At 40.4% G+C, this 27770-nt stretch overlaps 2 protein-coding genes across 6 annotated transcripts in view; one reads left to right on the top strand and one right to left on the bottom strand.

Moving 5' to 3' along the window:
- Positions 1-19603, top strand: part of LOC123982680 (brain-specific angiogenesis inhibitor 1-associated protein 2-like) — a 71432-nt gene extending 51829 nt beyond the window's left edge. For 2 of the 4 annotated variants that reach the window (XM_046068399.1, XM_046068398.1), the window contains 8 exons: positions 3661-3813; positions 6146-6382; positions 7346-7550; positions 8818-9019; positions 9176-9256; positions 9641-9806; positions 11335-11372; positions 16918-19603. In XM_046068399.1, coding sequence (XP_045924355.1) covers positions 3661-3813; positions 6146-6382; positions 7346-7550; positions 8818-9019; positions 9176-9256; positions 9641-9806; positions 11335-11372; positions 16918-17077 — 1242 coding nt within the window. In that variant the 3' untranslated portion in view covers positions 17078-19603. Of the gene's footprint in view, positions 1-3660; positions 3814-6145; positions 6383-7345; positions 7551-8817; positions 9020-9175; positions 9257-9640; positions 9807-11334; positions 11373-11520; positions 11800-12238; positions 14106-16917 lie in introns of those variants that run through there. The other 2 variants (XM_046068400.1, XM_046068401.1) reach the window with 2 other exon arrangements.
- A 433-nt stretch (positions 19604-20036) lies between these two features.
- aatkb (apoptosis-associated tyrosine kinase b) overlaps positions 20037-27770 on the bottom strand; it is a 55644-nt gene continuing 47910 nt past the window's right edge. For both annotated transcript variants that reach the window (XM_046068396.1, XM_046068397.1), the window contains 4 exons: positions 24010-27568; positions 23364-23493; positions 23033-23239; positions 20037-22484 (listed from right to left, as the gene is read on the bottom strand). In XM_046068396.1, the coding sequence (XP_045924352.1) occupies positions 22456-22484; positions 23033-23239; positions 23364-23493; positions 24010-27568 (3925 nt within the window). In that variant the 3' untranslated portion in view covers positions 20037-22455. The remainder of the gene's footprint in view (positions 22485-23032; positions 23240-23363; positions 23494-24009; positions 27569-27770) is intronic.

The raw sequence follows: 27770 nt of genomic DNA, 5'->3' as shown, positions 1-27770 counted from the left end.
TTTGGGGTTTTCATTAGTTGTCAGTTATAATCATCAAAATTAAAAGGAATGAACACTTAAAATATATCGGTCTGTGTGGAATGAATGTATACATTATACAAGTTTCACTTTTTGAATGGAATTACTGAAATAAATCAACTTTTTGATGATATTCTAATTATATGACCAGCACCTGTGTATATACTATAGAAGACACCATAGGGACACTGTAATGTGAATATTCCCCAAATCATAGGTTTAAAAATAAAAGGAAATGTTTGTTTTTAGTCTCATTTCTCCTGAAACATATAAAGCCAATTAATTACAGTGATATATTAAAATATTGATTAAAAAATGGACCTCTTATTGATGATCATCAAAGGGAACAACTACCATTAGTTTCAATACTAATTGATACATATTTAACAATGTTTACCTCCTTAAAAGCTTATTTTACATTCTCATGAAAATAGATTAAATTGTGAAAGAAAATGGTTTACCTTCACCTTGTTAATACCACACATGAGTAAATTAACACAGCTGTCAGTAATTGGGGCATCCGATAGATGGCTTTGTCATAACATAGAACTATTCAGGTGTCATTCACTAATTTATTTGGAAGTATAAGTCTGACATTCAAATAGCCTTAATATCCTGGCACTTTCCTGAGTGAACTATCAACTGTCACAGTTAAGTAACAGTCATTATTCAGAACTTTTATGACTCCGCTTGTATTTAATACTGATGAGGCTCTGTATTATATTTCACTTTAAATTTTTTCACACGGTATAGAAAGGACACTAATTGCTGGGTGTCTGCGGGCGTCGTCTCATCTTCCCTGTCAATCCTAGGCTATTAAGGTCATTACAGAGACGCAACAGTCGATCAGTGGAAGGGTGACGTCTCCCTGAAAACCATCTCACTCTGCTTTAAGAGGGACCGTGAGATTGTAACATAGACGTGGGGGCAGGGAAAGCTATAGAAAGATTTTACACAGAACCAGAAAATTGTTCTTTAGGCTACCTGGCACCAAAGTGAAACTCCTTTTAATCTTGTCAATAATTATCAACTTAAGCAAAAACCATACCTCTCTAGATAGATAGATATAAAAAATTAATTTAAACCCTTTTATTCCAGATACCTGAAAATCGCCCAAAAAAAGGCCCTGTCTTAATGTTCCACGAGTATTGATGTCAGTGAGGAAATTGAATTTAGTTTGGTTTAAAAACATTTAAAGAGCCACACTTGTTTCTTCATTGTTTTTATGTAGACAGATCCAACAAGTCATTTGGTTAACTAATTAACCCATTATGAACCTTGTCTTTATCTGGATGAAAAACAATATCATACTTCATCCTTATAGTCCATTATTAACTCTTAAAAGGTGTTCATTTGGCTCTGAGAGAATAATATCATCAAGACCACTACAGAGAACTGAGTATCTAACTGTGACTGTGTTAATGCTGTTTTTCTACACAATATATTATACACACTTTGAAAACTGAGGTTTTTGTGTCCGTCCGCCATGATATCAGTCTTGTGCAGATGCACTAATACTAGCTTGCTATACTTCTATAATCTGGTCAGATTTTAGAGCGCTTTCTTCCCCCAAATGACTTGCTTATTTTATTCTATGTAAGTATTTTAGCTTTTATAGTGTTTTAAGATAAAGGCACACACTGATTTAAAATTTCAACAAAAGGATAGACCCCTAACCAAGGTTTAGATCACAGGAATTGAACCTTCATCACTCACAAATGGTCTGACTCGTCTTTAGAAAGGACTAACACATAATCTACGTTGTTAATATTTTTTCTGCTGTGTGGTTTTTATTTTATTTTTTTAAAGAAATGTGTAAAAACAGCAGTTAATCTGTCCTTTTTCTTTAAATTATCAGTTGTCAACAAAACAAACTCATGTTTGTGAAACTATCTCAGATTTATATTGTTAGGAAATTATAGATTGGGCCTTTTTAATACATTACATTCACATTTAGATAAATATGTTGTTGAAGCAGAAATGTTTACGAATGCATGAATTAGCTTAAATGACCTAATTAGCACGTCTGGTGATGCTTAATATGCGATGGTGAATATAGCACAGCATTAAGTGACTTCAACCAGCCAGTCACATATGAGTCAGCAAACGATCACCAGCCACGGTCACTAACACCTCATACTGGAGCTCAGCGCTGTCTGGCACTTTATTTGACACTGTGGGAATCTTCACATGCTTTCACTTACATAAGTGAACCCGATGGATAAAGTTGGGTTCACTACATTCTACCTTTTTGCCTTTGTGTGTCAAGGTGATGCTAGATGTGGATGAGTGGTTCCTGATGTTCTGTACCTCGGTACAAGCACTAAAATGACTCTGCGGGCGTTGAAGGAGTAGAGGGTGAATAGGTTTAAATGCCAGATACAGCACAAGCGTGAATGAGTTCTCTCATACAGATTATCTACAGGAAATACAGAACACCAGTCACATAACAGACTCGTGGTTTCCAGGTTCTGATGTGCTCTGACATTTTCCAAATGCACAGCAATTAGATTTTCAAAGCACTACATGAAAGCACAGTCTGTCTGCTTTTTATGTCATGATTGAGATGTTCGACGCCTGTTTTAAGGCTGTTCATGAAAATTCCTCAAAATGCTGTCCATTATCTGCCGAAGTCATTGAAAGGGTTGAGTCACCATGTACACAATGAAATTTTGCATGTGTCGTTCACAGGTCTCTAGAGTAATCGGGACATAATTTATAGGAAGAGATGTTGTTAGGAGACTGCGGATAACTTTTGCTGATAGTCAAACAAGCTGTCGGTGACTTAAAGAGGTGGGGCTTTAATAAGATGTCATCAAGTCGGACACAATTTACTCCACATAGAGTGTGTGTGTGAGAGAGCTTAAAAACAATGACTGATCTCACAGCATTTGCTTTTGATTTCTTAGGTGAGGCCCTGCAAGTCTAACGCACCTATTGTTTAAACTTGCAGTGCAGAACTTTTGTCTCCCCCTTCTGCCAGCGAGAGTAATTACAAAACACTTTCAACACATGCTTATGATCTAGAGGCTCAGGCATACTGGGCTGCTGCTGCTTTCGCTGTGGTCTCTCCCGCCTTCTTGGCATAAAACACATTCAATTTTATTTATATAGCACCAAATCACAACAACAGTTATCTCACAGCGCTTTTCATAAAAGAGCAGGTCTAGACCGTACTCTATGATGCTATTTACAGAAGCCCAACAATTCCCACCAAGAGCAGCACTAGGAGACAGAGGCAAGGAAAAACTTCCTTTTAAGAGGCAGAAACCTCGAGCAGAACCCTGGCTCAGGGTGGGCGGCCATCTGCCTCGACCGGTTGGGGTGAAGGAGGGAGAGAGAGAGAGGGCACATCACACCACTGGTTCGCCACAGATGATTTTAAAACTCTGGTATACAGAGAGCTTTACCTGGTGGTGATCAGCTTAATGAGCATTGAGTAAACTTGTTTGGTTAGGGCATGAATGCAATGGTCATTCATATAGGTAAAAAGTCCCGCACTCACTCACATTTTTAAATGTTTCCCAGCCACAAAAAGGATCCCTTTGATGTCATTTTGACTCATTAATGCTCAGGGTATGGTAGAAGTTGTGGCATCATACCATGTTTTTTCATGCTAACCTTTTTCCTTCCTCTCCCCAGTATGTAGAGGCCATCAGCAATAAGCAGGGCGAGCTGGATTCCTACATCGCTGAGGGCTACAAGAACGCTCTGTCCGAGGAGAGGAGGAGGTACTGCTTCCTGGTGGACCGGCAGTGTGCCGTAGCCAAGAGCAGCGGTGCCTATCATGGCAAGGTGAGAAGGAACTGATTTCCATCTTTAAAGATGTCTCCAGTAGGTTACAGCCGGGTTAAATGTGGTTGAAAAAATTATACCCAATTAGTCAAAGACACAAAAACATGGGAATATAGAGTCCCAGTATGTAACATCTGTGATCTTAGGCTGTATAAAATCTTATATAAGACGAGCAAAAACCTTACTGTTATGAACTTGCTCTCAGGTTTAAAGATTTGCATTTATTCCCCCGTTTTCTGCTATTGTGTCCTGGCTTCTTACATGCATCAGTGCAGCCAGGAGATCACTTGTCTGGAGTTTTTGTTATCCAAGAAATTGAGAAGGAAGGCATGTCCCACCCACCTCTCACTCCTTCACACTGGGGAAATGTGAAGTGGTAAAGTGAAGTGAGAGAGATGGAGAAGTGGAGGGTGAGTGGCTGAGAAGGAGGAGGAGGAGGGTGAAGTGGGCCGGCAGCAGGAGAGAATGACCTACTTCTGCAAGAACACTTGGTTCAGACTCAATGTGTGTGGGTGTGAAAGTGTCTGAATAAGTGATTGATAGACAGCGGGAGGAAGCACAGAACACAAACTGCTGATGTGATGATGCATAAACAGCAGAGAAATATTTAGTTAGTCTTAAACTCTGTTACAAAGTACAGTTGAATATTGGTAGATTAACTGACTAGTCCATAACAATGAAACAAGTTAATTGCCTGTTGATCTGAAGTGCTTCAGATTTTGCCAAATGCCATTCTTCGGTTCTAGCTTCAATGGGAAGATGTGATGCTTTTCTCTGTCATATATGATAGTTTACAGATTAATTAATGAGGTGTGTTCTGCATTATGCTATGTGAGTAATCCACAAGCATTATTTCAGATATGAGAAAGCAAGAAGTTGCTTTAAAGCTAATGCTACAACGTCAGTCAGTGCAGTGTGCATTAGATAATGATGTCCAACTACTGTCACTGTGTGACTGGACAAAATGATCTGTGAGAAGAGCAGTGATGATTTTTGTCTCTAAGCTCTCTTTACTTACCGGGTACATTTACAAATTGGCAAATCGCCCACAAACTCAATTTCTGTATGAGAGTGTCTGTCTGTTCTGTGGTTTGTGAGCTGAAAGGCAAGAATGAAGGGAAAAGAGCCACTGTGTGCAAGTGGATTTTATCATTACACTGGTAAAGACACTAACCCACCTACGCTCTACCTTAGCTATTTGAGAGGGCTAAGTGAGGTCGTAGTGACTCATCATTTCTACCAGCAGCAAGAAAGACTTGTAGAAATACATGGCTGATATCACATTCATTCCAATTCCATTAATCTGGCCTCTTGTGAAAGTTAACGGCCACAAAGGGAGAGACTTTTACTGTGACATTAGCTTTGACTTAGTGAGCAAAAAGCTATTTCAGTCAGGGCATGAGTCCCCAGTATCATGATGCTCACCCTGTGGGTATGAATTTGTTTTTGCAATACTTTTATATTAGTGTGTTAATTTATTTGATCATCCCACTCACACCCTGACACCCACATAGACTCAGCAGGGCGAGACAACCTTGGAACCACACTGTGTTTATCCTCCACACCAGCCTGGTGGAGTTAAACTGTTTTGAGCAGCAGATTTTCCTTCGGTATCTTTCCAATATTCATGGATTCAGGACTCCCTCATTTATTCACTCACAATTAATGCAAATGAGAAGAATCTGTTATGTAACTGCCCTACTCTTATAATGTACGGAAGGAATGTAAGTCGGCTCTTTAAGCACCAGCTGAGAGCTTCTCAAATGAGTGCATTCATAAAGAGGATTCATATCTCACACTTTATCCCGCTTCTCATCCTTTGTTGCCAGCACCTACTGCACGTTCCTCCTTTTCAGCTATCTTATCCTCCTGTCGTCTATTGAATACTTATGCTTATGTGATGCCATGTTGATGTATTGGGAAATTCCATCCAACATGTACAAAAGCAGCATTTACTCCAGAGGTTACATATATATATTTTTGTGTTAACTAGTTTTTGAGAGATTTTGCTAAACAAGCCAACAGATTTATGCATAATTTGGGCCAACTGATTCATTTGGTGCATTGGTGATTTATGAACACTATGAGATGGGGCAAATAATAATAAAAAAATAAAATAAATTGCTCTGTAATTGTTTTGCAGTTGAGTGAATAAATTATTGAATAAAATGTGCAAAGAAAGATAATTCTACGTACAAGTTTTATGTAGCTGACATCAGGGTGAACTTGGAACTTGATATACAGTCTTAAATTTGTCCAAATGGGCCCAATAGATCAGCAAAGCGGCTTAACCTAACACCAAGCCTCACCCTCTCTTCCTCCTTTCTTTCAGGGGAATGACCTTTTGTCACAGAAGATCCCAGTGTGGCAGCAGGCCTGTGCCGAGCCCAACAAACTGCCAGATCGCGCAATGTTCCTGGCCCAGCAGATGAGCGGTACAGTGGGCATCATGGCTTCCGGTGCTCATCATCCAGGCATGCCCATCTCAGAGCCCATCCCTGGTGCAAAACCCCTGCCGGTGCCTCCAGAATTAGCAGCCCTGAGGGCCAGTGGGGCCATGGGACAGCAGGTCTGTTCCTCTATCATTTAATCCACCTGACACCTGTGCACGCTGCAGTATTTATAGCCATTATATATGATAATTGGTTTTTATGTCATTTACATCACTTCAATTGTAGTGAATGGTGTTATTCAAGGGCCATTGCAACTGGTTACCGTGTTTGTGTTCGTTGCGCTTTTATATGGCAGTAAAAATTCTAGAAGGCTTCACATTTGAACTTTTATATTTGTTAGGACCCTCACAGACAAAATGCATTCCCTGGCCTTAACCTTTGCCTTCTAAGCTAAAACCCTAACCCTAAAAAAGGTTTTATATGTCAGAAATGCCTTTACTCTCACATTCTACAACTCAAATTGGCCCTCATGAAGATAGAAGCCCAAATGCACTCACACCTAACACAGGTAAATGTCTAATGAGACCCTTAAGGACCTGAAATGTGTCGAGCGGTGTTTCTTCTGAATCGAGCTACTGCATCATGGGAGCCCTCAACGCATCCTCAGAAAACTCTTCTGAATGCAAATTATATCGTTTGAACCATACTAATTAGCATTTTGCACAGAAGAGGTTTAGATTCCTCACATCCTCAGGCTCTTTTACACCCTGCCCCCTCCTCCCCCTCCTGCAGGCCTGGTTACTGGGGGGAAAAAAACTTGAAGATTTACATGAAAGACTGCATCAGTTTGGCCTGAGCTTCTAATTAAAAATTGTGGCGCAAATTCAGTGGTGTTTTTATGTTCCCGGATTAAACACACTTTGAAACTCATTGCAGTCTCCCAATAGTCATTCCATATGTTTATCTTTAATTCAACATATACTCAAATGTAGTCTTTTCATTAATCAGCGTTTCCTGACCCAGTTCCATCTTCACCTAGTTCATTATTATTAAAGGGCTGCTGGATGTTATATAACAGCTTTGTGAAGAAAGAAAAAGTTTGTGGTTTAATTGCATGTATGCAATTTTCATCTGCGCAGAGGCTGATGGGAGGGGTAGAAGGAGGGATGCCAATGATGAACGGCACTGGCGGTGCTCACGGAGGAGACGACTACCAGCAGTGGATGGAGGGCAAGATGGCCCAAGGCAAGGCCTCACCACAGACCCAGCGCCACGGAGGGGAGGTGTACTCAAACACCCTGCCTGTGCGCAAGGTCGCCCCGGCCAAGAGCAAGACCACCCTGAGTAAGGACACATACTGTGCACTAATATCCAACTGTGCTCTAAAATTGATCCACTCTTTCAAGGCATTTGGAAGAATGAAGGTAGCATAAGTTTGGGAACATTTAACAAAACATTAACTGAACACAGCGATGTTATAGTCCTTATTCTATCAAATAAGACGTAGAATGTTTAATAATAGAAGTAACTTCCATATTTTTTAAAAAGTAAATTTTTAAAAATTACACACACTGCTAGATTTTGTTGATATGCGTTCTCCACAGTCAAATGCTCCGCTTCTGAAAAGCTTCCGGTGGGGTATGAAGCTGTGCAGAGGACTGTACAAAACCAGTTTGAAGACGCAAAGTTATAGAGCCATGCCAGGTGGAATCCAGGTGTTTTACTCATCAACCAGGTTTCCAGCAGCAGGAAGCTGTTTTTAGCAACCATCTGTTAAACCACTGTACATGGACACTTTCTGCCCAGTACCAATCAGCAGAAAGACTGGATAGTGAAGAAAGTAGCTAAAAATCTAGAGATCTTTCTTAGGAGTTGGTAGAGAGCAAACCAGACCTGAAAGAAGAGTATAAATACTGGACAAAAGCATGCTTCCAAATGAATGCTTATGATGTTCTTTGTCTGCTGGATGTGTGAAAAAGAGAGTAATTTTTGCTAGCTGTAACAAGTTTATTAGCCAATAGTCAAGGCTGTGGGTTTGTCAGCATGTGGAGGTGTATTTCTTTAAAAATATTATTGCATATCAAAGATAAAACAAACTACAAGAGCTAATGGATCACATCTGCCTGGATGTCAAACACATGTTCAGTTTTAATAAGAAAAAGTAATTGGGAATAGAAGGACATGTGACATTAAAAATGTGAAAGAGAGAAATAGTAAAAATAGATGTTTTACACAAAAATGTAGTCATTTTAAAGAGGTGGTATTATGCTCATTTTCAGGTTCAAAATCCTATTTAGAGGTTGTACCAGAACAGGTTTACATGGTTTAATTTTCAAAATACACCATATTTTTATTATCATACTGCACATTGCATTTGGGCTGGACTTTGGGCTTTTTCACTTTGCAAATGTCTTACATGCACATAAAAGGTTTATAACTCAATAAAGGAGAGGGGGGGAAAAAGCCAAAAAGCTAAATATCACCTCTTTAGATACTTTTCTTGTAGCAGATAATGAAGTACATGGAGGTACAGTAGATGCACACCTTTGTTTTATACCAGTCAACAGTGTTTATTAGAGAAATGGAGACTGAAATCTGTTATCTCTACCAGCGGAGACCCGTACACTGCCCCGGTCCAGCTCCATGGCAGCGGGGCTGGAGAGAAACGGGAGAACTCGAGTCCAGGCCATCTTTTCCCATGCAGCAGGTGACAACTCCACGCTGCTCAGCTTCTCCGAGAACGATGTGATAACCCTGCTGGTCCCAGAGGCTCGTGATGGGTGGCACTATGGAGAGAATGAGAAGACGAGGATGTGAGTGCAACTTATGTATTCAAAGAATGTTTTTATTCCCCCTTCTCTGAAGATTGTTCAGTGGTTAGTGTTTTTATCGACACTCCCATAGATTTTATTAAATCTCTACCATAAAATTTTTGTTTATTACATCTGGTGCCCCCTCATTTCTTCCAGGCGCGGCTGGTTTCCCTTCTCCTACACCCGGGTGATCTCTGACAGTGACGGCAACTCCATGAGGCAACTTCGAGTACACAAGTATGTTTGTTATGGAGATTTTACTTTTGTCTTTAAAAAAGTAATTAATTCACTAAACATGCTAATTAAATGTTGGTTGCTTAATTGAACTTGTGTATTTGTTTTATAGGGATACTTTTTTCATTGTTTGTTTTATTTGGGGTGAATATTGACCTCTGATTTTTTTTTTTTTTACTTTTTAAGATTTATATTAGTACTGACTGATTGGCAAAACAGGGTTAAATAACCCATCGCGAGAATACTTTCAATAGCAGCAATCCAGTAATGGCTCCCCTGCAGATCTCCCCCATAAACACCTACAAGCTAATCTATTCATGGAGGACTTTCCACAACGAATAACAAGTTTGCTATTTCCCCACTCTTTGTACACCTGTGTGTTTCCAGCCTCCATGGGAAGAGTAGCAGCACGGGCAACCTTCTAGAGAGAGAAGACATGCCTCTCTCTGTCCCCGATTACGGCATCCACTCCCGTATGGCGGCACAGAGCGCTGCTGCGCTGCATGGCAGACAACAACGCCCCTACAGCGTGGCGGTGCCAGGCTTCCCACAGGTGGGGCGCCTGCAAAGCAAGCACACTAACACACACTGGCATCTACCCACACATGAGTTCACACACAACATGTGAGCTGAGCCATCGCACCAAACCTGGCAAAGGTCTGCTCTTGTCTGTCTCGGAAAGTTTGGAGGTAGCTTTTCCCTACATGCTGCTGAGCTGAGATACAGTACAGGAGTAGCTTAGCTTTGACTGGCTGACTCCTTTACCAGGACTCCTAGTTCTCTTGTGCCAAAGCTCGCAGAAAAGGCTCTCCTTTATTAGTTTATATAAATGCAGAAATCAGTTCCCTTTCGCCTCACATGTTCCTGTTTACGAAGTGTAAGATGTGGCACAGCTCAGAGTGGAGAGGTCTTCCTCTGTGCCTGACTGCCTCTGTCACGGAGGTAAGTTCTTCTGACAAGCGTCAGTTGAGACCCGAGTGAGCGTTCACCGAGCTGACAGAAACAGGGGGCAGCGGTGGTTATGAGGGAGGAGGGTTAAGTTTTCAAAAGGTAACGTCAGAAGTAGACTTATGCAACACTGAACCCTTCTCTATCAGCCCAGCTTCCCTCCTACGTCTCACCTGGAACATTACATGTGGGCGATGCTTAATTGCTCAGCAGTCATGTAACATCTTAAACTGTTCTTTCCGCCCCACAGCATTAGGAATGGAAATCTCTGCTGACATTTAAGGGGAACTGGGTGTTGTAGTCAAGTTTATGTGCACTTGAAATTGTACTTCAGTCACCCAGTAAGCACTGATTTGATGATTTTTATAGGTCAGAAGACAGCTACACATTATTTTAACATTTACATATAATTAACGGTTATATTTCAGTATACAGTTGGAACTTGTTTCACATCAAAAAATAATAATTTAAATTCTGATTTTACAGACATCTACATATCACCAAAATGAATTCGTACTGGGCAGAAAGAAGATCAAAAAGAGCAATTAGGAGAACTGTATATTGCGAGGAAAGGCTTCAGTCAGTGTTATGGCTGTATGTATTTCCCTGTGCTGTGTCCATGTTCTTTTCTGTCCTCCAGTTCTGCTCTGGGAGTGCTCCAACAAAGTCCACCTGGCCTTGGAAGGCGGGCTTTAAAAGCTCCTGTGCAAGTGTCAGAAGGGAGGCTTCTTGATTTGGGACTGCTGGTCTTGCTGCCTTGTTATGTTAATAAATTCCCTTGATTTGGTTGTTTTAAAGGTGTTTATGTGCACCAAAGGGTGGGGCGTAACAAGTCATATGAACATTACACAGCATTTTATATTTATCTTTCTTTGTTTAAAAGAAACATTTCCAAGTGAGGTTTGTAGTTATCAGTCTTGATATCCACCTGTGGCTGCTGTAGGAAGAGGCATGTAGAGTTATAGCTAAAATGCTGCAGGATCTCTCCTACAATGTGTCTTTGCTGCCTCCTGGTGGCTGCTGTGGTCATTGCAACTTTCCAGTTGCTAGTCACAGTTTAAAAAGTATTTATTATGTGGGTTCAGAATAAATTCAGAGTATATCTCTTGTCTCTTATTTTTCTGTCTTTACAGCAAGGAGCTGAAGAATACGAGCCCCGCTTCCCCACAAGGTAAGAACCACTTGTTGCAGTTAATATCTTATGTTTTATTAATACAAAAATCAGGTTCAGTTCCAGTTCAGTAGTTCAAGCAGGATATCCTCAAAATTCAAATATGTAGAATAATTGGATGATGTGCTTCCACTTTGGTTGAACACAGTTGAAAGTGTTTGGTGATGGGAAGCCAGTGAGGGATTGTGTCCTTTTTTGGCTGGGCGCTGAAGACGCACAAGAGAGTTGAGGGATTGGGGCATTTTGTCCAGACCCACAAACACACAATACACCACAATTTTGTCTTCTTTGTGCTGTTTTATGTTTGCATCCTCTTCTGTTTTCACTTGTTTGATAGGATAACATAAGTCTCATACTGCATATTGGTAGAAGACTTACTTTGTGCTTGGTCAGCTATGAATGATAATATTGCTAATACTACATTTCTTTTTTTTTTTTATAAACAGTAAAAATAGATTGTAAGTTAACAGTTAATTTAGTTAAGCTAAACGTTGATTTAAGGTTTCTCTTTTATTCATATCAAAACACTCATGCTCTCAGCTTCTCCCAATGCCCCCCCCCACCCCCCCACCCCCATACACCATGTGGCTCCAGTTGCGCTTCCACCTGCTAACTGCACCCACCCACCCAATCCCTAATAAGCTCACCATGCTTCAAAACCTCTCATCCAGAGTTAATTTGATTGAAAACCAACCATCATATTGTAGGAAGTTAGGCGTCAGATCAAGTCGAGCTTTAAGATTGTGGGGTTTATTTCTCATGTTGGAGGGTAGATGTGGTTTCTGCCTCTCTGTGTCCTGGTTGTGTTTGCTGCTGTTTCTCCTGAGCCAGCCAACCTGGAAGCCTCTTCCTCTCTTTGTCCACAGTTCCGCAGAGGGCAAATTGATTTCGACAGTGTGAGGACAGACAGACAAACAGGCACAGACTCAGCCACACGATGTGATAGGACAGGCACCTTGCTGCCCCTCAACCAACCCCTTCCCCCATCCTTCCCCCCCCCCTCTTCCCTGCCTCCCTACCTTTCGCTTACGGCAATAAACTCTCCCTGAGCCAATCGATGTAAGGAAGAGAAGTATATCATTTCCCCTCTCTGATCTCCCTCCTTCTTCCCCTAATCCTGCCCTGTGCTGTCTAACTGGCTCGGTAGCCACTGGTGACGCCTTGGTGCAGAACCATGCCAAGCCAAACCAGAACAAAACGGATCTAAATATTCAAATCAATGTGATGGACGTTTTCTCTGAGGAAAATGTATCTTTTGCTTGTCTTTCATGCATGTACATTTCTTTTATATATATTGCTGGGGATTATATTTTCCCACCAAAGGAACCTGATTTTTACAAATGTCAGTGCTCTCCATCAGAATGACTATGTAAAGGATATGTAAATCAGGGTGTGAAATTAATGATGTTGATCCCAAAGAGGATTTTCATAATGTAAAAAAGTACATATTAAAATACTTTTACTGGGTCTTTCAGTATTTAACAATAATTTTACCTTTTCATGCTGGTGAGGTTTTGTATTCCTCTGAGAGAAGAGGCTATGTATCACGAGTAGTGAACCGCTGATGTAAATGTTTTAACTTATGGAACGAAGACAGTGTGACAGGAATGTTAACTGTACATAAATGTGCCATACAGAAGTGCTTGTCATACAGTATCTATGATCAGTTCATTAAAACGCACCTTATAAAAGTAATAGTCTATATTTCTGACTTTATGTAAAAAAAAAATAATTAAACAAAAACCTACTGTAACGTTTTCGGTATCAGCCTTTCAACTTGTTCTCCAACATCTTTATGGAGGGACATTGTGCTCAGACACAAACCCAGGTGCTCGGGGTCCTTTGACTATCTTATGTGGTGTGTGAATGTCATGCCAAGGCTGAATGGGGTCAACTGTCCCTCGTCCCTGAATGACATGCAAGGCTGTGAGTTGGGTTTAGTGCTGAAATTGTTAGTGGATTTGTTGATCGACAGAAAAATGCTTTTAAAAATGCCACACATTCGCTAGCTCCAGCTTTGCAAATGTCGTTTTTATATAATCATAAATTTAAATATATATATATTTTTTTCAGACAAAAAAATCTATTCGAAAACATCGCTTTGGCATTTGGATGTTTGTTTTTTATGATTTTACAGACAAAACCAGCTAATTGCTGATTAAAAAATATATATATTAATAGCTGCAGCCTTAGTAAGGTTAACCATCATACATACATGAAAGAAAAGCCAACTGATTCTGCTGTTTGACTAGGTGCACATGAAACATTGCTTTTTCTTTTGCAATCATTTTCAAATCTTTTCTATGTTTGGACATAATATAGTGCCTCTTACTGTGAATAAATGACTAACGTGGATATTATATTTTTTACGGCAACTTAAGACTTTAAATTATTGTCTAACGATCTCCTGATGAACCTCTGGAACTTCCAGAGATTCAAGTGAGGCAACGGCAGTACTGCGATAATGAAACAGGGTCACTGGCATTAAAGTGTTTTTTACACTGCCACATTTATCCAGGCTACAGATTTATGGCACAGCTTCTCTGCAGCCTTGAAGGGGAGGAGTTAATTTGATGTTGAAACCTCATTCAGCCTTCTTATAATGTTGTCTTTGCAATTAAAGGCTGGATTTTAAAACCTCCAGTGAGTAAAAAGCATCATGTTTTCAAGATAAAAGAACTGTTTGTCTGATTCTATCTGTGCTAAATAAAGATGCTGGTCTGCTTGTACGTATGTCGGTCTAGTTGGTGCCCGTCTTTACTAACCACTGTCCATCTGTCAACATCTGAAGTCCACTTACTAGCCTAATAGGAATTGGTCTTTCTCATATTGTTTGCTTCTACAGTTGTTTTTTTATAAAATCTCATCCAAGTACTGTCTATACCAAAGAGAGGCAATGAAAGATTTAACTGCGCACCTCTCCCATTCCTCCTACTCTGCAAAAATGTCTGACTTTACCAAATATTCAATGAGGTCAAGTTTTTAGTCTTAAAACATTTTTTTTTTTTCTTCACATTAGTGAAAAAAGTGAGGCAGATAATTTCACTTGGCGCTAGAAAATCTTAGAAACAAGTATCACTTTCCTGATCTGCTATATTCTGTATTGTGGTTTTCACTACTTTTAAGAATAATATTTTAAGACTTAATTGGAGAATTGGATGAAGATAGACTTTTTTTGCATTGGAGAAATGTTTTCCTTGCTGCGTATGTCTGCTGTCTCCTTGCCCTCTTCTCCGTCTCCTCTCAGTTTGTCTGTTACCCAACACTTGTCTTCCCCCTCAGCTTTGCCAACCCCCCCCTTTTTTTGATCTCTGTTTTGGTGAATTTAGAGACAAAAGTCGAGTGCAAACGACTGGAAGCTGCCAGTGTTTCTTCTTTCTCCACTAAAATAAGCCCAAGGTACGACTGCCACTGCTGCAGAGATGGCATACCAGCCACCTGTGACCAAATAACTCCTACATCAACGGATGTGCTGTTATTTTGAGGGGTTTTGTTGTAAAAATAATAAACATATATAAATATTGTACAAAAAAAAGTTTATGGACATGCATGCTTTGGGGGCACCAAGTGTAAGTGTAACATTGATGACCTCAAATGTGTGGTGAATTTCTACTCTTAAAAAGTTTAAAATAAATTTTATTCAGCTGGACATTTTTGGTTGTTCATTTATTTTTATCCGGAAGGCCTTCACATCCCAAGGAACAATTAGAAAGGATTCAGCCTTTCTTTCTTTCTTTCTTTCTTTCTTTTGTTAAATTGGCTTTTAAATTGTTTCTAAACTAGTGTTTTTTTTTTAGCTTGTAAAACTATCTTTATTTGAGTAATCTACAGCATGTCACTAACATAGCACCTTAATTTTGACCTTACTTTTGTGGCAGAAAAGATTTTATAGACTTCTCAAAAAAGGTTTTGTTTACTTATTCAGTACATTCCTGACAGAACACTGAGCGTTCCTTTCTCATAGTTAACAAGCTGGTGATCATCCTCTTGCTTTAACACATTAACCCGCGGCTCTTCTTCCACATTTGATGTCACTTCTCATGTCGACATTTCTGGAGTCAGTTCCTTTCATAACCTCCCACCAGCCTTGTTGCATGTACAGTGTGTGTGTGTGTGTGTGTGTGTGTGTGTGTGTGTTCAGTGCACAGTAGTAGCCACACTGCATCCTACCCGCCCTGACCTGCCAATGCCATATAGCCACTGGCCTGCTCCTCCTGCTGCTAGCAAAGGTACTTTTTTCAACTCAACCGTGTTTGTGTATACGTGTCCTAATCACAGCATATTCATTTTACAGTGCCAGTGTCTGTTTTTCACTTGTTGTGGTTTATATGCCTGTCTGTGTGCCTGCCTGTTCTTATTTGTTTCCTGTGTTGTGAAGTTAATATATTTGGGTCATAATTTACATGTTAGCACACAGAAATTGTGAGTTTGTAGAACAGTGATCTGTTTGGGTTTTTATGAATGTAAGTGTGTAGCATTTTAACATTATGAAATATGTCTTAGTAACTTTAGAGACAGTACGGGTCAAAAGCTTGGACATGCCTTCATTCACTTGAAGGAGAGAGTCCATCCAAACTTTTGACTGGTACTGTACATCAGTGGAATTACCATAAACAACCAAGATCATCATTGAGTTTGACTGGCAGCCTTTAGAGGCCTTAACACTGGGCTTTGTGTCACTGACAGTGAAGAAAGCATTCTTAGTCTTTTGAAAAAGTAGTAAGAACACAATATAGAATAAAGGACTGTTTTAGATAATCTAGTATCTAATCTAAATAACTGAAAACACCTTTGAAAGGCTTTACAGTGACGTTATAAATGGAGGCTCCCAGTCACCTCAGTCATGGTCATTTGTTTACATTGTAGTGTTTCTTTTTAATGTTGATGACGACTTGTAGTAATAGTAATTAAATATGCATATTAAATAGTGTAAACTCATGTAAGAACACAATGTATATAGTAATTATGTATAGCTCTGTATCAAATTAGAATATAATATAGAATATATATGCTTGGTATTTGAGAAGATCCTGAACGTTGACACATGGGGACTGTCTCTGCCTTTTAGTACAGGGCCTGATTACGCCCGCTTTTGAGAGACCAAAACCCATCGTAAGTGACAGACCTTGGGTCTACAGGGTCTTCATGCAACCACTTCCTCTTTCAGTTTTCATTATCACTAAAAACGGCTTCATTGTGGCTTTGGGTGTCGATGAGCGGGTTTTTGGGTTATTTCCATCTCTGATTTGACTGCGTACTGACCTCATCAGCTGACTGTGGGGCAATACATTTCAGGAATGTGTTGCATGTTTCAGCCTCATGCTCCCTTTTTTTTTTTTTTTTTTTTTTTTGCATGACTCATCAGACTTTTATTTCCATCATTACTTTTTTCAGCTGCACTGTTGCTGAAAAAGAACAATTTCATCTTGTGCTCTCTTTGACCCTTTCTGACACTAAATGCAATTTTCAGCATGATTTGCATCACATTTGATCAAATAAAAAAGAAATTACTTCAATGTATTTTCTTTGCCCTTGTTCCTCCCAGTTATGATCCACCCAACGAGCCAGCCGTGGAGGCCCCACCCATTCCGCCCCTGTCTGATGAGGATGAAGTTGAGGACGACCAGCTTGATGAAGCTCAATATGACTCCTTGAAAAAGGCGTCAACTCCCCCTGGGGAACGAGTGAGGTCTCCCTCAGTTTAAACCAGCTGTAGGTGGATCCCCTCAGATGTAAAGCACGGATTCAACCACAGTATTACAATAGTGCTACTATATAAAAAGAATTAAATATGACCAGCAAATCAACTAAATCACAATAATTCACATTTACAGTAGTCTCTGCTAGTTGAAAGATAATATAATTTAAATAACAGCTAGAATTAATTTATATTTCATCTTCTTGCATGGAAAGCACATTGAAAGCCAGAATTTAAAAATCAGACTTTGCTCTTGATTGAGTTGTATTTCTGCAAAGGCATATGCTCAAATGTTTGTGTAATACTGAAGGATTATAGTGGACTTGTGTTATGCTTTTCACTGTCAGAAACATACAAGGAGCATGTGGTGGGGAAATAAGAAGAAGAAGAATAGATGTTGGCCTGCGTGGCTCAATTGGATTCTTGGTTTCTTTTTTTTTTTTTTAGTCAGAAGTCGCTTGACGACATCTCTGTGCTTTTTAAAACACAGCTTCCTCCCCCTGCCTTGTCAACAAAAGGGCTTTAATGTTGGTAAGCTATACATCTCATCAGGTGTTTCACCATTTAGCCTCACCTGTTAATACTGCCTTCTCACTGGACAAGCATACCAACTTGTGTTGGTGCTGCGTCGAAGACTGTTGCAAACGCATCAAAACAGAAAGTCTTATTTGAATGAACCAAGATGGATAATCTAAAGAATGATAAGTCAGATGTTTCAGATGAAGATGGAGAGAGAAAAATGTACTGAAACACCAGAGGAAAAAAATAGACTAGCCAGAAAAATCAACCGTATCTGTGGAATAAATTTGTGCTGAGTGATAGCATCTTAACTGATAAGCACACTACTCATAGTACTGTAACTTCAACTAATTGTATATTCACAGGAAATCCTATATTCTGTAATATTAGTTATAAGCAGCACTGCGGGTGTACCTACAGTAGTAATCTACTGGTTCTTCTGATATTCTTTGATTTTATGTTTGATTAAAATTGTGTACAAGCAACTTGTAAGATCTTCTTAACGCAACATTTTCAACAGAAATATTCAGAAAAAATACGAAAACTTTGATTGCATATTGTCTTTTGTCATGTTTAAGTTAACTGGAGACTTTGATGTAGAGAAATAATAAATCAGGGATACACTGATACAGATTATTATTTAGACTGAGCTGATATTGGCCTTTTTGTGCAAAAATGTGGGGTGTGTTCAAATGACCTCTAGTGGTACCTCGTCATGCAGATAGTTTAGATTTAATTTGTCTATGTTTTGAGTTACAAATGTGTTTCTGCCTCCACCCTAACACAAAAGAGATGAATGGTGTTTAATATGTGAACACAATAAATAGACAAAAAAAAACAGTGTCTTCCCAGAAACAGTGTCCTGGTTCCTGTGTCTAATCAACAGTTTTCTACTGTCTTCTGAAGAAACAGTCCCTATTAAAACTGTTGGTGGTAGATAATCCACTGTTGCAGGGGCACTGTTTCTGTGTAGAGATGTTGCCATTGAATTTATATATGGAATGTTTCAATGAGCACCAAAAATGAAAAAACATTGTTCTTATTTATGTTTGGGTGGAGACGGGAGTCTTTGAGGTGTACTATATCTTGGACCTGGAGAACATCTGGATTGCTGTGGGGTATATTTTTTTTTTTTTTAATTATTATAATTTGAGTGAACTTGCTGTTCAATTTTGCGCCCTGTTAATCTGATGGAGGTCAGGATATGTAGGAGTTGCTAAATTTACTGATGAATTTCATCAGTGTAACCTTTTAGTAAAAAGACGAGATGAATTCCCCTTCACAAGTCACAAAATTAAGACTGATGTTTGAGAGGTTGAAAGCTACTTATTTATTTTTTTTAATGAACACTGATTTTAAAACCGCTTTGAACATGTGAAAGCAAGATTTCAATGTTGGAAATATGTGCTTCATATTTATAACATTAGCAGTGTAATGCTTTCAATGTTACAAAATGGCTGACGAACTTTCTCTTTAAAGTTTCGCAAATTGTTTTGCAGAAAAGACAGAACATGGTTGCAGTGAAATGTGCCTTTTCTATATGTGAAAGGAAATTCAACTCATAATTATTTTCTCATATACAGTAAGTATTAGGGACAGAATATTTTTAAAGAACAGAATCTTGTATTTAGGAAATCATTACTGTACCGACCTCTGAGTTGAAAGTCTGTTAATATTTTATACTTTAGAGTTCACCCAACTGTAAAATCTCATTCTATTACTGTACATTGTGTGTTGAGGTACCACAAGAGCATGGAGCAACGACGAGCTGGCAGTGCAAGTGGAGTTTTGATCCTGGGTGTAGTTATTCTGCTGCTGTAGTTCATCAGCAGCGTAAATCCAAAAATGGTAATCAAACTGATAAAACAGTGTCTGTGTAACTCTGTTGTAATACAGGAAGACTAATACAATACAAACACGATGACTGACAGTCAAACCTGTATCATTATGTGATTTGATTGCAAACTGTCTGTTTTTCAATTTAATTTTAAAAATAAACAATCAAGTAATTACCCATTTTTGTGCTGTATGTCTGTACTGTAATGCTGGGATCAGACTACATGATATTTCATCTTTCAAGATTGCCCCTATGTCAGAAGTACACAGCAAGAGGTTTTTGACTCTGATCACCTAAGTCGTATGTTGCTATCTTAAAGATTTGCGACATTGACCAATAACTACACAGGATGAAACAAGCAGTTTTTGCTCCCAGCACCTCGTGTCTGTCGCGTCAGGCTATTGTCGGGGTAATATTGTATAGTCTGATCCCTTAAAACAAAACCACATTTTTTATTTGTAATTCCTTTTCATCAAATCTCCATCTGGGAGTGATTTCCGAGAAAATTATACCAAATAAAGCAATGACGCCAGAATGAATCTTGTTCTCATCATGTGAACACAGAATCATTTTTTCTTTAAAGAAATTTAACAAATGGTCAAAAGATATCTTAAGATGTGTAAAACAGACTTTATTTATATTTGATAGAAGGTACAGAAAGTAATGATGTGACCAGGTCAGCGTGGGGGGGGCCCATGTTACTGATAGTATCCCAAACCAAAACTTCACCTGCATGTTTTTTTTTATGACCAGGCCAAAGCGGCTGTAATGACCCTCCTCTCTGTCTCTAGTCTGGGGTAAAAACACCACCAACTGTTGCCCCTGGATCACAACACAACATCTCTTTGGCAACCATAAATATAAGAGACATGTTTGTTTAACCTTCCCTCCTTCACAGGTACAGTACATCAATACTTAAAAGTATTTTTGTCAAGATACAAAAATATTACAGACAGCTGTCTAGATGTTTCTATGCTAAACTGTTACAGAATATTGAAGCCTTGGAAGGCAAACGAACAATTAGACACTACATGTACATGATCATAGGGTGTTTTTGAAAGTTGGCATCCCGCTTCTTTGAGGCTCCAGAGCCGACAGCTTTGAAACAGCAGCCAAACCAACAACTCAACCACACATTCATTTCCTTACAATTACGCACACAGACAGCAAAGCATTGGAAAATTACCTGATCATGACATCAGCCCTCTATCGCCTTTCATCCAGCTGATCAAGACTTAACACTAAACTGATCTGTCCCATTTAAAAGTAACATGGCTCGACAAGTCTCAGTTTATAAATACTATAAAATCTCATTCTGTTACTGTTCGAATCTCCTGTTTTACATGTGACTAACCCAAATTATAATGAGTTTGAACTGCTTATTTCTTTCAAATCTGAAGAGCTTCAACAGTTCAGCTTCAAATACCAGAATCATTTTCAAAACTGGTCCAAACAAGATCAGTGTAGCCAATGTACAGCAAGTAAAGTCTGGCAGCTGTTCTCATTTCTTATAACAGATAACATGGTAGAAACGGGCAGAAGCTGAGAAATGCATGTTTATACATGCATTTCTCAGCTGATTTACATATGTAAAAGCACACGTTTGGTCGGACAAAAATAGAATTTACAGTTATTGTGCAGGTTTGTATTTTGATATATTGGCCTGTAAGGTTGGGCAATAAGATGATGATTGATTAATATCTCTGGTTATACTCGGCCATGCTGTTGCAAATTATTGAGCGTTGTTGCTTTCTGGCAATATTGGATTTACTGGATCTTTGCATCAATGTGATGAAGAATGTTGATTTGTCAGGTATTTAACTTCAAAGTAGACATTTTATCCATTAACTGTTTCTTAGTTCAGAAAGAAATACTATATGAAGATGTATACCATTATCGCAATATGATATTACATGCTGTAATGAAGATTTCATCCATATCACCCACCCGATTGGCCCAAGTCATTATTAGTGAACTAGTGTCTTTATGTAGTAGTCCAAATCCTGAAAGTCTCCTCTTGCTGCCAATTTGTTTTAGACCTGTAACATGGATATGGATTTTCCTGACCATGTGTGCCTGTCTCTAAGCAATAAATCCTCATAGAAACTTTTTTCTAGTTCCTTGAAACCAGTCCATTGATAAATAATTTCCTTTACTTCCTGTCTCTATAGTGACAAAGTTGTGCCTGATCTTTACAACAAAGAGGGGTTGGTTGTGATGGTGGTGCTGGGATTCAATTTGGTAGACAGAATGAGCCACATATTTATGTAAAACAGTACAGTGGTGGTCCTGATACAAAACAAGAAGAGAAAAAAAGTCATAAAATATCAGGTTGTCTGGGTTCAATCAGCTGCGGGGGAAAAAAAACATTTGATAACCAGACTTGACCTATTATTAAAATTCCCTTTGCTTCCTTCTTTCGATCTAGTATGTCCTTTGTCTCTGAATGAGCCCAAATATTAACATTATATTACTTGTGATACCTCAAGGATTCTCGTTGATAATCATTAAGACAAGTAAAGCAGTTTCCTAAAAAGTACAAAGTCTGTCGAGCTGTAGAGTCTTGTTCAAAGTGCTGATCCTTTGTTGAAAAGCCCAACATTTGTCGTTTTTTACTCCGCGACAGTTCTATAAGTCCAGGTGGTTCCACGCTCTCACGAATGCTTCCCAGCATAAATTAAGAAGTGAAAGAGCTGGCAAATAATGATGATTTCCAGATGTCTGTCCTTCCATTTTGTCTCTTTGATCCAAAAAATATGCAGAATTCAACATAGGAGTTTCCTCTGCTTTCATATTTTTACATCAATCATACAGTATATATTAATATTCTGTAAATGTTATATATTAATCGTACTCTTCAGTATTCTAAACAGCTTAGGTCAGTCCTACATTGTGGTAAGACAAAAGTGTCCACGGGCGGTAAGAGGCACTGTCTTGTGTTTCTAAAACCTGATGTTAAAAAATAAATCAGAAGTCATGCTAGCAGGCCAAGTTGTTGTCACAGACAGGCAGAAATTATCCACAGCTTGTTACTCTTTGTCCCCATCCTCGCTGCTTCCTGCAAAAGACAGAAAGAGGCAGAGAGGATTAATAAACGCACATAGTTTTTACAAGCTTTTTGACCAATTTCTTTGAAATTGGCAAGAAAGTTCATCATCTCATTAGCGTGGTACATTTTACTCCAATTCATTATGTGGCACTATGTTGTAGCCAACAATTGCATCTTTAACGAGGTGGTTTCCCAGTCTGGGATTAAGTCTAATACAAGATTAAAGTAGCTTCTTAATAAGAATATTAGCTAAAACATGTCCATACATGATTTGGAATTGGTTTAAATTAAGATTAGAGTTACTAATCCCAAGTTCAGATGTATGTTTATAGATAATATTGTTATTTGAGATATTTTAAATAAAGCAGCATGCACCAATAATTAGTTATTATGATTAGCTTCACAAATTTCTCTGAAGCTTTGATCTATAAACCATTTTCAAATCTGAACAGCTGTGAAAAAAACTGAAATGTTATCTGCATCGCAGTGCTCATCATCTCACCCTCATCAAAACAAATCATGAGGAAAGATTGGTTGTTATTTAAGAGGTGACCCACCTCCTGCTGAGTCCATATCAGAGTCCGAGATGTGAGTGATGGAGAAACGGGACACGTTGGAGGGGGAGACAGTGAAGCGGGAGTACTGTACAGCTGGTTTGGGGTCCGGACCTTTAGGGATGGAGCGTGGGGAAAGGGAGTCAGATGCCGCTGAGGATGTTGGTAGAGGGAGCAGGGAGAAGTCGTCCTCCCACTCATACCCTGCACCTGAGAGCAGACAATATTAAGATATTTACAAACGTATATTTTGTAACTACAAAATTTTTTATGATGCAAAAACAAGCGGAGAGATCAGCCCTTTATTTACATCAATATGAACAAAAGTACTTACTCTCCTCTGAGATGTTTCCATCTGAAGAATCATCTGAGGCATTAACCCTTTGTTGGGATTTGCTCTGTGAACTCTGACCTTCTGCTCCTAAAGGGAAACCGTGCTCAGCCAGCTCCTTAGTTGGGCTTTCCTAGTGGCAGTAAAGTTAAATAAAAAAGAATGTATGAATGATAAAAAAACAAAAAACATCCTACTTAAATATCCAGCAAAATTATCATTAAATGCAAATCACGTTTCCCACCTGATGAATGAGTCTATTATTCGCTTTTTTTTTTCCAGCTGTTTAGGTCTCCAAAAACATCTAGGGTTTATAGCTGCTACCTTAGGTGCTTAGCTATGTTCACCAGCTACTCTAACTTTTTCTGCCATTTGATGTTGGACAGGCAGTGTAGTGTGGGTTTATCAAAGTAAGGACGTTGCCTATTGGGGTAATTTGTGTAATCCAGCCTGAACCATACAATAAAAGCATCATTCAACCTAAACAATAAGTTAAAAGATGCAAAATGTATAATTTTCCACGACCTTTCAAATTACCCTAACATGCTAACATAAATTAATGTTAATAGCAAAAGTACAGACTAATGAAGGTTTAAACACTTAGTAAATAAATGAAACCATTTGAATATATACTCTCTCTGCCACTCACCTGATCGAACAGATAGACAGTGACATCGTCATAAAAAGACACCGTCTTCTTCTTGCGTTCAAGCTCCTCTTCTAGGTTCTCTGTTGTAAGCAGGGTGGGCATCTTAAGGAGGCTGCGCAATTTGTGGGCTTCGCTGTTGTCGCTCACCACAATGGGCACAATGTGGCACTCGTCTTCGCTTTCCTCCCCTCCACTCTGTTCCTGCACACTGTAGATTCGCAGCTCCTCATCCGACTCGTCGCTGTCATCAGTGTCACCGTCCTCCTCATCGGCCTCTTCCCCATCAGCCGAAGACCCTCGGCCCTCTGTCGCAGGGAGCAGAGGGGGAGGGGTGGATGGAGGTGGAGGAGAGGAAGAGGAAAACCGTCTGGTGTTTGCAGTGTGCTGCAAGGCCACCTCGTCTTTGGGTAAAGTGTGCGGGATTTCACCAGATATGCCTGATGGCCTGTGTTGAATTGTCTTGATAGCTGGCTCTTCTGTTGTATCTACATCTTGAACAGAGTTTTTCATGTCTTCTGCTTCCTCCTCCTCTACCTTAACATTGGAGGTACAATCTCCATTCAGTGCACCAAGGGCTTCTTCCATGGCCCCCACCACCTCTGCTGCCCAGTCTCCTAGGGATGAGCTCTCTTCCTGTGATGGCCACTCGTCCAGCCCACCCTCTGCTATAGAGGCAGTGTCACAGGGCTCCAGAGGTAATCCAAATTCCTCATCCTGGCCACACTCGTCTGTCAAGCATGCCTCCATCTCTGGTGGAGTAGAGGAGTCTGTTCCTCTTGCTAATATGTGTTTCATATCAAGTTTTATGCCTTTGCTTGCTACAGTGTTCTTTAGTTCTTCTTCCTCTTCAGTCTTCCTTTTCTCACCCTTCTTTTCTTCCATGTCCTCTTCCTTTTCAACATTTTCTTCACCTCTTACTAACTCTGACAGTTCTTCCCCTTCATCCCTAGACTGCCTTTCATTCTCATAATCTGAAAAGTAGGCAGAGTCTCTGTATGGGGTCTTATCACTCAGTGGTAAAAGGATGTGGTCACCTGTATGTGAAGCTCCTAAGACCAGATCTTCACCCAATGTTGGTTCACCCTCTGTATGCACTTCTTTAGCCTCAACTACATGCTCCTCCAGCACCTTGTCCTCCTCCAGGCTCGTATCAAGGGTAGGCTTTGCCAGAGGTTGTTCACGGGCCTCATGAGGCTCTTTGGGTACGAACTCAGGGCTCTCATTATTTTCTGTGTCATAGCCACTGTCCATAGCTTTAGGTGAGCTGGAAGGGTGGGAGGACGCAGGGCTGAAGCCTTCACAAGACCCAGCTGCAGATGGCAGATCCATGGAATCCATGGAATCAGGAGTTCCTACCTGCTTCTGTAGTGACTTGAAGGCAGGAGAAGCATTCAGCTCACCAGACTCGTCAGCGAAGATGCCTGAGGTAACGTCAGTGATGTCATCTGTGATGTCCTCGTCCTCGTCATCATCACTGCAGTCGAGGATGTCAGCAAGGCTCACACTGGAGCCTCCTCGGTCAACGCCGCTATCGCCAGTGTGACTTAACTCTGACGGCGGATCTGTGAGGCCCACCATCACATGCATGTTGTCAGCAGGAGGCGGAGTTGTTTTAGTCATTGTCACCAGGGTCACCTCTTCTATTTTAGGCTCTGTCGGTTTTTGCATGATTGGATTTTCTTTGATTACATCCTCCCTCTTCTCTTTGAATAGTGCATCATCAAATGTAAGGTCAACATACTGCTCTCTACTGTCCTCAGTCTTTATCAAGGCAGGTTTGACCACAATAGGACCCCCTGGAGCAGGTGATAGATTAATCATTTCCTCATTGCTTGGGATATCATTGCCCTTATCACTGATGTAGTTGCTGTGACTGTAGCTGTGACTATAGCTGTTGTTTCTGACTAGCAAGCCTGTGAGCGGGTCAACAAAGTGCGAGTGGCAGCACTCTCCAGATGCCGGCACCTGAGTCTCGCCCTCATGGCACATGTAGATGTAGGCATTACAGTTGTCTGAGGGCACCACTGCGTGATGTTTACTCAGATTAAGGCAGGCACTGTTATCTTTGGCCTGGTGGGGCTCAAGATAGTCAATGGGTTTGGGTAGAGAGTGGAAGGCCAGGCTATGCTCCTCTGGCCAGGAGTCTTCAATGTCTGTACTTGGCATTGTGTAGTGGAAATCTACATAAGCATCCTGTCGGCAGCTGTGGCTGGCCCGTCTGTGGTGACCCACACTGCTATGGCGGTGTTTTGAAGGCCAGGTGTTGCAGGTGTGTCTCTCAACAAATATGTCCTCTTCTTCCTCCTCTGAATCACTGTCTCTGTGCCCGATGAAAAGTGCCCTCTCTGTCTCCATGTTAATAGTGACAGAGTGGTTGTTGTGCCTGGTGTGACTGGGCATCGTCTTCCTCAGGGAGCCCATCATGTCATAGTAGCCCCCTGTCACGTTTTTTCCTAGGATGGAAGTCTGACTTGCATCCAAGTATGAATCTCTGTAGGCCTGTTGAGGCGGACTAGTTACAGAGGGAGATATACCTAGAGGGTTCTCCAACTCACCCAAGGCCTGACGCAGGCTCCTTGACCCCCAGCTTTCCCGATGATGCTCACTGGAGGACTCACCTCCAATCAAATAGTGATCTATTCCCAAAGGGGGCGAGTGCTCATAGTAGTAACCCCCATCTCTGTCTTTATAGGACACATAGTGACTAGACTCCCAAGGTCGTAGTGGGCTGCTGTCCAACACTTGCCCTAAAAGGGGCTCCATTGTCAGGGAGATAGCAGGACTTGAGTCATTCGAGTCATACATATCTGACTTATGGATGTCTGCTGACCAATAGGGACCCATGTTTTTAGCCTGTGACGGACAGGCCATGCACTCACCTGAGTCAGCACTCCCAGTCAGAAAGCTCCCACTGCTGCCCTGGTAGTCTGGGCTGTAGGAGCACATGGTATAGTCTGGATCAATGTTACAGTCCACTGGCTCTTCAATGCGGATGTAGAATTCACTGCTTACTGAAGGGCTATGGGCACTGAGGACAGGAAGTATGCCGGGAGCATGTAGATGTTTTGGTTGGTAGTAAGATGGAGAAACTCCATGGCTCAGACTCTCCATGGGGCACCCTCCCACGATACCCCCAGGTGGGTAAAATGCTTCCTGACAATGATGGTTGACTTGACCCAGGGTACTAGAGGAGTCCGAGGCTCTATATGACTGGTCTGCCCTGGCTTGCTCCCACTTGTACTCAAAGTTCAGGCCATGGCTGGTCTCAGTGACTGTCAGTATATCATCCCCAGACTCTGAATGGTAGCCATCACCAGCTGAAAATTGCTCAAGAAGAGGGAATGAGGAGGAGGTTGATGAGGGGTTGTCTCGCGACATTGCAGGGGGACCAAAATGGCTGTTGAATCCAGTATTAGGACGCAAGGAGTTCCATCGCCTCTCAAAGTCCTCTTCAACCTCGCTGGCCCCCTTGGCACACAGGTAACTAAGCAGCAAGTGCACTTCCTCTGCATTGGGTCTTTGATCAGGCTGGAGCCAGCAGAACTGCATCACCTCATACCTGAGGAGGGCAAACATAAAACAAACAAGCAAAAACAGTCATATACAGAACATGTAATTACACCAGATAATTCTGATGCAACACATTCTGGTACCATTCTGGCCAAAGAACATTTAAACATTTAATTAATTAATTAATTAAATTGTAATAATGGTGCTAAAAAGTATAATACAGGGAAGCAAAGACAGCAGGACTGACATTA

Source organism: Micropterus dolomieu, linkage group LG14 (genome assembly GCF_021292245.1).
Source record: "Micropterus dolomieu isolate WLL.071019.BEF.003 ecotype Adirondacks linkage group LG14, ASM2129224v1, whole genome shotgun sequence".
Classification (NCBI taxonomy): domain Eukaryota; kingdom Metazoa; phylum Chordata; class Actinopteri; order Centrarchiformes; family Centrarchidae; genus Micropterus; species Micropterus dolomieu.
Note: the sequence above shows the minus strand (reverse complement) of the source record. Positions and strands in the feature narration are given on the sequence as shown.